This window comes from Ammospiza nelsoni, chromosome 1 (assembly GCF_027579445.1).
Source record: "Ammospiza nelsoni isolate bAmmNel1 chromosome 1, bAmmNel1.pri, whole genome shotgun sequence".
NCBI lineage: Eukaryota > Metazoa > Chordata > Aves > Passeriformes > Passerellidae > Ammospiza > Ammospiza nelsoni.
The window spans coordinates 11672130-11683310 of NC_080633.1; the positions used below are offsets into that span (position 1 = coordinate 11672130).

At 42.9% G+C, this 11181-nt stretch overlaps 1 protein-coding gene across 1 annotated transcript in view; it reads right to left on the reverse strand.

The window, feature by feature from the left end:
* ADARB2 (adenosine deaminase RNA specific B2 (inactive)) overlaps positions 1–5059 on the reverse strand; it is a 306224-nt gene extending 301165 nt beyond the window's left edge. Inside the window, exon 1 of the mRNA XM_059487045.1 lies at positions 4846–5059. Within this exon, the coding sequence (XP_059343028.1) occupies positions 4846–4945 (100 nt within the window). The 5' untranslated portion in view covers positions 4946–5059. The remainder of the gene's footprint in view (positions 1–4845) is intronic.
* Positions 5060–11181: the final 6122 nt, after the last annotated feature.

Sequence of the window (11181 nt, forward strand, 5' to 3'; positions counted from 1 at the left end):
TTTAAGTATTTTTCAAAACTCCATTAATATCACTTAAAGTGGAACTTGTACGCAAAGCTCTCACCTTATGGGAGAATTTTCCTACACAAGTCACCAAGGAGAACCTACAAAATTTTAAACAATATGAAGTGATTTCCAACAGTAGGATTCCTTGCCACTAGCTTTATGTGCCTGTGTATTGCCACTGAGGAAAGCAAATCCTCTAACAATATCTGCGGTCAGAAAGGTAAAAATTACAATATACGTTATTGCTCATGTAAGACGTGGTCAATATTCATACCAGTGCTTTTTCCACTTACATAATTAATACTTCAAGATAAAGTTGAAGTATTTTGTTCTCTTTGAAAGTAAAATACACCATTCTATTGTCCTCACAATTACATGCTGTTCTCTTTGAAAGTAAAATATACCATTCTATTGTCCTCACAATTACATGCTGTTGCTAGGAAGTTACAACTCTGCTATAACCTAATCGTCTGCTATTTAGATATGGACTTATGAATCCCATATTTTTATTCTAAATTTAAGTTCAGTCATCCTAGCTAATGTCCTTGATGCTATCTCAAATTGCTGTAATTACACGGATCACTAGAAATTGGAGGTAATAGTAAAAAAAGAAAAGAAAAAAGAAAGCTACCAAATTAGATGATGGATAAAGGTTTAATCAATTTAATTTTATCACCAAATCCATTCCCTTCCTCTCGAGCTGTCAGGGCACGAGAAAAGCGGAACACATCGTGAAGCACAACACAATCCTTTTGTGGGGAAGGAGTTGTGTCCCTGAACCTCACCAAGATGAAACACGCTCATTTATTACTTTGGCATTGCAGGATGATGAAGAACCAAGCTGGTTTCCTCCCTTCATCTTCAGCACAATCTTTCTATTTCATTAATTTTTCATGGAATTTCATTTCACAATCATTTTACCTCTCTCACCCACTTGCTGCCCTTATTCAGTTTATTCTGTCAACTTTTATTTCATGCCCCATTGTATCAGCAGCGACTCTGGCCATGGCTTTCTACCACACCAGGGATACCTGATGCCCTCCTGCTTCCAGTAATTAACTTCACTCAGCAGCCCTAAAAATGGCATTGCAAATAAGGGGTCCTAATTGTTGTCTTACACTGGAAAATAACTCAGAAGGGTTACCTATCCAATCCCCTATTTCATACTCGCTTTCTGTGTGTTGATTACTAGGAAGTTGCTGGAAGCCGCTGAAGTGTGGCCTTCTTAGTATTATCAGTAAATGGAACTCTGCTTTTGTTTGGTCTATGTGTAATGACTTATGTGGGAAAACAAGCCTTCTTTTCAAAATCTATACCACAGGCAATGAAATGGGCACAGACTGTGCTGAGTTCTGTCAGTACTCTGCCATATTCCAGAGGCCTGAGAAAACACAAGAATCCGCAAACGCCATAACCGCGTATAAACCCCAAAAAATTTTAAACGAGTTTCTCTAAATCAATAGGCATCATTTTCTCTCCTCTGGTCATTTTGTACACACCAATTAAAAAAAAACCCAACAACTCAAAACCAAGCAAATAGAGAGAAATATAAAATATCTACTACTGCTGCCACATGAAATTAGTATGCAGATAATCTGTCAAGCATCCATATTTATTTTTAATTAGGGCTTCGAAAAATAAAGATATTTACTTCCTGCTGAGAGTTATCATACTGTTTTAAATGACAATGAAAATATTTCTACCTATACTAATTTAACAAATAGGTCGAAGTATCCACATTTTAACTTTTTAACACACATTCTGCACAGAGTGTAAAACTGAATAAAACCACTCTAAGTCTAGGTTTGCAATATGACATTCACTGCATAGACATTTATTGTTGAGGCAGAATCTTCTTACTGAAAGGGTTGCTGGATTTCATAAGCACAAAAAAAAGATGCATGAAAATTAATTACTGGATGATAATATTGTGCACAGGAATAATTTTTGGTGTCCTGCACTTTTCAGTGCTTGATTTGCATATAGGGATATTGGCTCTCTGACTCTTACTGCATGTGTTTTTTATTTTTGTTTTTTTTTTTTATTTTTAGGCCAAATGCACAAGGAAATTCAGATATTCAGAGAATGCTCTTTGTTTTCCTTGCTTGAACTTGCTTTCTGCCCATGGGAAACTCCTAAAACAGAGCATCCAGGTCTGGAGTGAAGTGCTATACCCACACACACAAATTTATAATTCACACTAACCAGAGCAAAAAGATGACTGAAAACATGGAAAGTAAAACAGAAGAGATAAGCAACACTGCTAAATAACAAATAATAACTGTTTCTGCTGCTGTACATTCCTAGATATTCTATTAGGCAATGTCTCAACCTGGTTTTACAGTTCTATGTAACATGTGTAATAAAATATAGTAAGTTGTATAAATAATTTGTTGAGTCCATTTCCTTAAGGACTGGGGATGTGTAAACAGATAAATTCATTTCCTTACTTTGTCTAATACTCAATTTAAATTTAAGACTATAATGAATTTTTTTGCCTCCTCGTGTTCCTAGGTATCCCTGCGTACAGATGTGTAAACCTATGTGTGTAGTTACACACTTTAAAGTGGCTACTAAAAGTATTCCTGCTATAAACAACAAGATATGTGCTGGAGAATAGTTCAAAGCAAGTGTCTTTGGTCTAACTCTCTGCAAAGACTTTCTCTGTTAAACAGATCAAACCTGCAAAACAGTGGAGCCGACAATAATTCTCATTTAAAAAATAGTAATTTAATAGCCTAATAAACATTTTGACTAGTTCCCTGAATAGTCTGTTTGTGAAGCAACACCTCCTTATGAGATACCATAAAAATAAAAGAAAAAAAAGATGGTCACTAAATAAAAATAAAATATCATAATAGTAAAATCCAAACAGGATCTTATACAGGGCATGCTTCAAGTTACAGAAATTTTTTGGCCAGCATGATTTTATAGGAATGTGTATTTTTTTGAATGTATACTGTGATTACAAAGAAAGGAAAACCAAAATCATATGCACACGAATCTGTAATTAGTATACTAACCACCTACATTATCTGAAAAGTGGTTACAAATAGCACATTTGAAAGCATAAAAATTAACACTTCAAGTGCACATCCTATTGATGTTGGCCAGTTAAGCACTTTCTAGAATGCGATCCACCTCCAGCTGTGCATTCTGCAAATAGCTGTCAGCTACCAAGTTATTGTTGAGCAAGTTTTCATGTTGGTTTGTTTTAACACATTCAACTTCCACCGTGTTTTGGCAAAACAAAGCAAAAAGGACGCATCAGAAAAGTCTTATTGAAAGACCCTAACTTTCGTCTGCTCTTAAAAACAAAATTAAACTAAGTACCTTTTCTTCACTGTATAGATTAATGGTTTATTCTTTTCTCCTGGCCAAGTACAGGTCACTAAAGCTAAGCTAAGTTTGCAATTCTGTAGAAAAACAGTTTTTCTAGAACAAATCAGAATAAAAAAGTCTGCAGAACACAACTTGATTACAGGGAAATGTAAAGGGTACTGAGTATGCAGGCGCTCCTGTCTGAGAGTTTTAAAATTTATTCTGTAATGCCAAGTAAAAGGCAGCCTTTCTCACCAGGTGTTATAAGCTACTAAAAACCCAGAGTAACAAGTTGAAGTTGCACAGCTACTTGAAGTCCTGATATATCTGCATGTCTGTTGTTCCTATTTGTGTGCAGCTCACTATTTGTTACTATGATTTTGAATACAGAGTCAACAGATGAAAGTAAAAATAGTGACAAATGACAATCGAATGCCACAGCCTTGCATTTAGTATTTGGCCCGGTTTTAACAGCTGCTTTCGACATCTTCCTAAGAAGTTATCAAATACTGCACTTACTAACTTCAACGTAATCAATAATTAAGAGACACTTAGCTAATGGCACCTATAAATTAGGTTCTCTAGAATCTGAAGGAGAAACAGTATATCCAAAGCATCAGCTTGAGTACTAGCTGAGTAAAACTTGCCTGAGTACCACACAGAGATCATAATTACATGTTAGATTATATTTACTGCTTGAATAAACACTCGGACTTCGCATCTCCGCAGTTGAATGCCTTGCAGCTGGGCATCTCTGGCACTCTGCTCCTCGTATCAGTTTATTTTACTTTAAAGCGCTCACAGTCGGTTAACTTCGTCTTTTTCAGGCAAAACATCAAAAATCAAGCGGTAGTGTGTCATCCCCTCTACAGGAGAAAGCAAGACAGGCTTGCGAAGAGCTGCTATCTAGGGCATATTCCCTGTTCGCAATGACATCCTGTAGCTTCACTTTTCCTGCTCACGGCAATTAGCGCCTTCCTACCCGAGGCTCGCTTACGGACGGGGAAGAGCACCGAGACACAAAAACTTGGCGGACCTCGTCTAGAAAAGGAGAGAAGCGGTACTTTGGAGGGCGCGACAGCCCCGGGGGGCTCCGCTCCGCGCTCCGGGCAGCGGCACCTGCTGCCCGCGGGCTCGGGCGGGCTCCGGGCCGCGGCGGGAGCGGCGGGCACCGCGCCGGGCCGGGCCAAGCCGGAGCCCCGGGACGGCCCCGCCGCACCAGCCCCGCACTGCCCCGGACGGGGCCTGCCGAGCCCCACGCCGCACCCCGTGGTTCAGCCTTGGGCCGGCACAAGGCAGGGACGGCGGGGAGCTGTGCCCGGCGGTGGGGCCGGGGCGGCCGCTGCCCTTCCCGGCTGGCCCCGAGCCCGGCACCGCCCGGCCCGCCGCGGCCGTCGGGGCAGCGCAGGGCTGGCGCCGGCGAGCGCTGACAATAGAGCTGCGAGCAGCCGGGGCTGTGCAGATGGCAGGCGGACAGAGCGGGAAAAGAAAGCAACAAGAAAATTGCATCTCTCTTACCTTTCCTCTTTGATCTCCTCCTCCTTCTCCTCTTGGACTTGCATCTCAGCTGCCCGCTCGGCCCTCCCGACGCCCTGCCGCTGCCCAGGACGGATGTCATGCCGGTACCTCAGCGAGCAGCACCGCGCCACCGTGCTCTCCTCCCGCGGAGTTGCTCCTCGCTCTGGAGGCGGCTTTTATAGGGCGGCGGGTCGGGCCGGCGGGCTGTGCCGGGGCTGTGCCCGGGCTCCGCTCGGCGCTGCCGCCGCGCTGGGGTCGCGCCTCCGCCCCGACGTGCCGGGCCCGGCCGGGGCGATGCCCGGGGGCGCCGCCGCGGCTCTGCCGGCCCCGCGCCCACTTTTTGCACCTCTGCGAGTTGCCGGGCACCGGCCGCTTTGAAGCCGACGGTGCGGGGGTGGGGGGGGGCGAGGGGGGCGGATTTGCTGCTGCAAAGTCTCCCGCAGCCCAATCGCTCCCGCCGCCCGGCGCTGACATCAGCTCCGCCAGCCCTCGCCCCCAAACTCCGCTCCCCCGGGGCTGCCGGCTGTGCCCGGCTCCCGGGAGAGAGCCAGGGAGAATGGCCCCGTAGGGAATAAAAGCATCCTGCCGCCTCGTCTTGGAGGAGCCGGAGGGGCAGCTCGCAAGAAGGGAGGCTGCAGGGAGGATTTCAAGCCTTTTTTTTTTTTTTTTTTTTTTTTGTCTGCTTTAGACCATGTGGACACTGAACACTCCGCTTCCACATACACAGAAATGCCTCTGCTATCCTCCCCAACCACGCAGTTATTAACTAGTTCACTAATTGCGATGCTTATTATTCCCAGTGAAAGAATATGAGTTACTGTTGAAGGATCCCTGTGTCAACAAACCTTATGCAAGAGGATAAGTGTAGCGATTCCCCTTGAATCTCCAGTTATTTTTAAGGTACGTGCTCTGTTACATTCACGATCAAGGGCAAAAGCTCTGTGAAAAGAGGAGTGTGTTGTCGCTCAGACTCACACATTAACACTCTGCAGTGCCTCATTTCGGCAACTGTGCAATTAAAGTGTCGGGAGCAGAGGGGCTTTTACAGAGAGGAAAGATGACAACAGCAATCCTCTGAAAAGCTTGACTACAAAGCGTTACATGTTCGTTACAAAAAGCCAGGGGACACAACAGATAAGATACTGCTGTAAGTTACGAGAGACTTACAGCTTCTATGCTCTGTTGTCCTTACATATTATCTCGATTAAAAACACATATCTGGAAACCTTAGGTGGTGACTGGAAAATGGAAGAATATCTAGAAAAATTATGTTAAATAATGAATGTCATCATTAGTGCCTACTGCATTTGCAGTTGGCTGAAGGAGCACAGCAAACTCTTGTTTATCAGAACTCCTTTAAATCTAAAACTTCCTCTTGTTGGAATGTAGGTTACCTGGCTCCTGCTGCTAACCACTTCCACTGCAACCCTCCCAGCTATTAGAAACCCTCTGTGTTTGGCTCGTATATAGGCCTCTCTCTGTAATTTTTGGATAAGGCAGAGCTGCATGTTACAGATTTTCAAATAAAATAAACAAAACCACTTCCATAAAAGTCCCTAAAGGTGCTCACTTAAACCTGGATATGGATAACTCAGGTGTGCCAAGATGATGTCACCCCCTGGACCCTCCGTGCCCCACGAAGCAGGTCACATATGGTAAGAAGGCCCTATGTGCCCTCGCTTGCAGCTGTGTGGCTCAGGGGGAACTGCCCTCCCATCTCAACTGCTAAAGAAAGAGAGCCTGAGAATCCAGACCTGCATTGCTTGAATGTCAGATATAGTTCAGGAAGCTCTGCATGAAAGTAGGTTCTTACTTGCCTAGTTTTTACAGGTTGCTGGCAGAGTTTTTTTACAATATACACATCACCCAAACTGTACATAGCTTAAGTAAACATCTCTTTAAAGTGCTTCTGTCTATTTCAGGGATAAAAACTTGTCTTCAGGGAAACAGAGAGGCAATCAGTATTTTTTATTTTCAGTTTCAGCCTTTAACCTTCCTCCCCTTTTCCTTCTGATTTCTGTTGTTCTGACCACAGCTGACTCTCATCTATTAGTGTGGCAAGAACTTGTATGTGAAATAGTGACTGCTGCAGCAAAACACAACTTCGTGTTCAACTGTACATCAAAGTTCTGACCAGTCTGGTATTTAAGTCACTTAGTTTAGAAGCCAGGTTTAGAAAAGTGTATTCTGTATTTCAGTACCAATCTGTGTTCTCTCCATCATGGATCTAAAAAGGAAGCCAGATCCAATTAAAAGGAAAATGAGCATCCTGGGACATTAATTCATTTTTAGGAGTGGCTTCAGGCTCAGCTCATTAGATTTTCTGAAGGCTTTATTTCTGATAATATTTTGTTAGCATACTCTCAAAATTGCTGGAATCTAACATGTTAAGAAGACAGACTGGTGTTGCCAGTCCCTAGAGAAGTCATGCTACCAAGCCAAGGTGAAAAGCCACCAATTCTCAGAGACTGCTATTCAGTGCTAACAGATTCAGGAACTGCTTTTGATTTCTAGGCACAGTTCTAAGAAAGTATCAGCCAGGCAACATTAGCAATGGCACATCTATACTGGTGGTATAGCTCCCTCCTAGGCTGGTTTCAGGACTGGGGAAGGCAGGAAGACAGCTGAAGTCATGCAGCTGAAAAGTTTCCCCTTGGCCTCAAGAAAGTGTGAAAGGAGTCATGTTTTTATACTGTCCAGCTACAAGGTCAGTAAAATTCCTTAAATGTGCCGTGCTTATTCCTCTTGTTCCCCATAATGGAAGGAGTTGGCTTTTCCACCCAGTGAAGTGCCCTATTTCAACAGCCTTTTTTAACTTGAATGCAAGATTATCAGTCCCACTCGACTGGGTCTGTGTCTCTGCTCAGAAAAACATGTACATGTTTTCAAGCACTTTGGTAAAGTGACATAAACTCAAACTAGGAAATACAAAACCAGTATCAATGAGGTGGGAAAAAGCTAAATTATAAAATAACACTATCTCTCTCAGTTATGTGCTTATGTCTACCATTAGCCAATGCACTTGACAGTTTTATCATGCCACAGAAGCTATGGCTGTCCCTCAGTGCCCTGGTAATGATTGTTGGTGGTGTTCCATGTTCTGTTTTGTTGAGTAAAGCATCTCAGGATTTTTTCATCTTCATGGGCCAACAACCTGTGGAGGTTAGGATTATTACTTTCAAAATGAAGTAATTCAGACTGTTCTTTGTTATCTTCAAACTGAATTAATTCAGATTGTTTTAAAGGCATAACTTCACACACCTTGACTTACAGCCTGTGAAGAAGTGCACATCATACCAATGCACAGTCACCTATCCAGGCCTAGGTGAGTCAGCCATGTAGGAGAGTTTAGGATGCATGTCCTGGTGTAAATGCCTCTTCCCCGTGCTGTCTGGGAGCTGCGACTCCTCTCATGAACCCACTGATCCCAGCCAGCACATCAAAAACCCCTGTCCTGTTCTTGTGAGATAGACAGGTCTCTCTCAGTGCTTGAGGTACCCAAGCAAGAAGTCCAAGCTGTGCTGGATTTGTGACAATTCACTTCACTCAGGTTCAGGGCAGTCCAAATAGTTTATTAACTGGGAGACTGATGGTGACTATGAGAGTATGACAGGGAAAGAGTGTGTGAAACTGGATGGCAGGTTGCACACCTTAATTATGCATTACCATTTAAATTTCCGTGCCTAAGCAATATAGTGTAGAGTTAGTAATCATCAGAAAAGGAAAAAAATTAAAATGGATGAAGGGAAAAAGCAGTCCACCCTCATTTCAGCTAAGGACTTCAAATGAGCAACTTTAGGGAAAAAATCTTTGAGAAAGTTCTACAAATCTGAATACTAGGTCCATGTGTATTATGGGTGGCCAGTACTTTTTCTGTACAAACATATTTAGATGAAATAGAATAAATATGAGATCAACTTTTTTCCTTATCCTTCTGTTTTTTAAAATTTAGAGTAGCTTGATTTTCAGTGATATGATAATAAAAAAATTGCAGGTGAAACAATTTAAATGCTATATTGAACATACAGAAATATAAATATGTAAAACGATGCTGAGCATCTAAGATGTCTCAGGGAATGCCCTGCACAAGTGTTGCAGTATTTGCAGGGGATGCTTCTCTCAGAGCAAAAGGGTCCTGCTGAACAGCACAGCAAGTGGGAGAGGCATGCTCCAGACTCTGCACTTCCCAGAATATGCACAAACCTTGGAAGAAGAGGCCATCTGGTTGCCTTATTGCACAGTTTGCAGCTGCCCTGTCCCTTTCCTGAGGAGCTATGTACACTGCAAGAGCAGGCCATGGTAGAAATGTTTGCAATTTACTGCCTGGGAGCAGACCTGCCCTGTAGGCTCCTGAGAGGGCACAGGGATGCAGTAGCCACCATCTATTTTTTACCCCTCCTCTCCATCCCGTTTTTGTTTGATTTTGCTTCCTCCTGCCTGTGTAGGTAGAGGAAAAAAGAAAGCCCTTAGAATTTGGAAGATAAAAGATGCTCAAGGGCGTTAAAGCAGGACAAGAATGCAATCGTGTGGCTGTGCAGGTGAGACTCCAGAGCCTTCTGCCGCAAAATGCCTGCACTAATCCACTCTTGCCCTACTTACAAGGAGCTGTCAGTGTGGTTATTTGCAGCAAAAAACCACTTTAGCTTTGGGGCCAAACATCACAGGGTGGTGATGAAGCAATGAGGGTAGGGATCCATATTCAGTGTATCAAGTTTGTCAGAAAAATACCTCGCTGCAGACAGGTCCTCCTGTCTGCTTTGCATATTCTTGCACATGAAATATCCCGGGCTGGGTAGCACTGTGGTATTGCATAGCTGGAGGTTAAGGCAGTGCTAAAAGGATTTGCACCCTCACTAAACAGCAACAGAACTGAAGGGATCTGGGATTCTGTGTTCTCTGCTATGGGAAAGCCACAGCAGCCAAGTTTCATCTCCCACAGAAGCTTCCCCTATCCCCCTCATTTCTCCAAACCCCATGTCTGGTCTGATGGGGCTTTAGTGCAACATGCCAACAATAGGTGATGTCCAACTCCCTGATGAGCATGAGGTTAACATTTCAAAGCTGCTCAGAAAATAGTCTCTTTAGTGGGGAAAATACCTAGGTGTCAAAGACTGCAAATTGTTGTAAATATTAAGCCTGTATATGCCACACAAACCAGCAGCAGTCACTGGAGATAAAACAAAACTTTCTGAAGGATGCTTGTATGGGCATACTAGGACATAATTCAGCAGCTCTGACTCTTCAGGGGAGTAGAGGTACAGCTCATTACCAGAAACAGTTTTGATTTTAATAGTGTTTTCTGTGTTTGTAATAAACTAAACCAAAATGTGGAATGAAAATGTCCCAAAAGCAGAGATGTCTGAAACCTCATTCTCTCATCATATGTTTTAATCCCAGCCCAGACTGGTCATAGACAGTTTGTTCATATGACATTAATTTGTTCACAGGCCTTCTGTAAGGCCCCCATTGTACAGTTTTCTTTCTGTGCCAGTATCCCAATCCGCTTTCTTCAACCACTTGGAAATACTTCAAGTTGTAACAGATTATTGTTAATTTTTTATTACCAGTAATTTATTATTAATAATTTATTATAATTCTTATTACTGTTATTCTTTTGAAATAGTAATTCTCTGATATTGAAATACTGAAAAAAGACATTTTTGTCTTCTACATCCTTTGAATAAAACCTTAAAGGCAAAGAGGCTGCTGGGGGAAAGCCCCTCATGCTGCCATGTGGCTGTGCAGAACACCCTGGGACAGAGGAGTGGGACATTTCATCAGCCCTTGGTGTGGCAGGGGTGCAGTGTCCCCAGCCCACCCAATGCCTTGGCTGCAAGGAATTCCCAAGGGGTTGAACCACAGCATCCCCCTCATCATGGAGTTGGCACAGGCTGGGAAATCGGGCACCTGAGAAGAGAATTGCCCAAAAAGTTCATTTCTCTGTGCTGACAGCTTTTTCATCAGTAAAATACAGATGCAAATACTTATGTCAGGGGATTAAGGAAAGCTGAAATGACCATGGGCTGCTTGCACACAATATATGTTTCACCCTAATCTTTTCAGTTTGGAAAACTTCCAAAAATTAAATGATGAATAAATTCTCCCTATAGCAGCCATGTGGATCACAAAGACTTGCAGAATTTTTGATGAAAGGCTACCATCTCCTAAAATGAATGCTGCAAGCCTGTGTCATGATAAACCTTAACCAACTTCTCTGGGCCTCTAAAAATGTTTTATAGAGTAATCTTGAGGTAGCTGCCCTGTAGAGAATTAAGGCAGTACTGAAAAATGCTACAGCATAGTTATTGCTATTATTTCAGTAATGTAGTGTGCTAC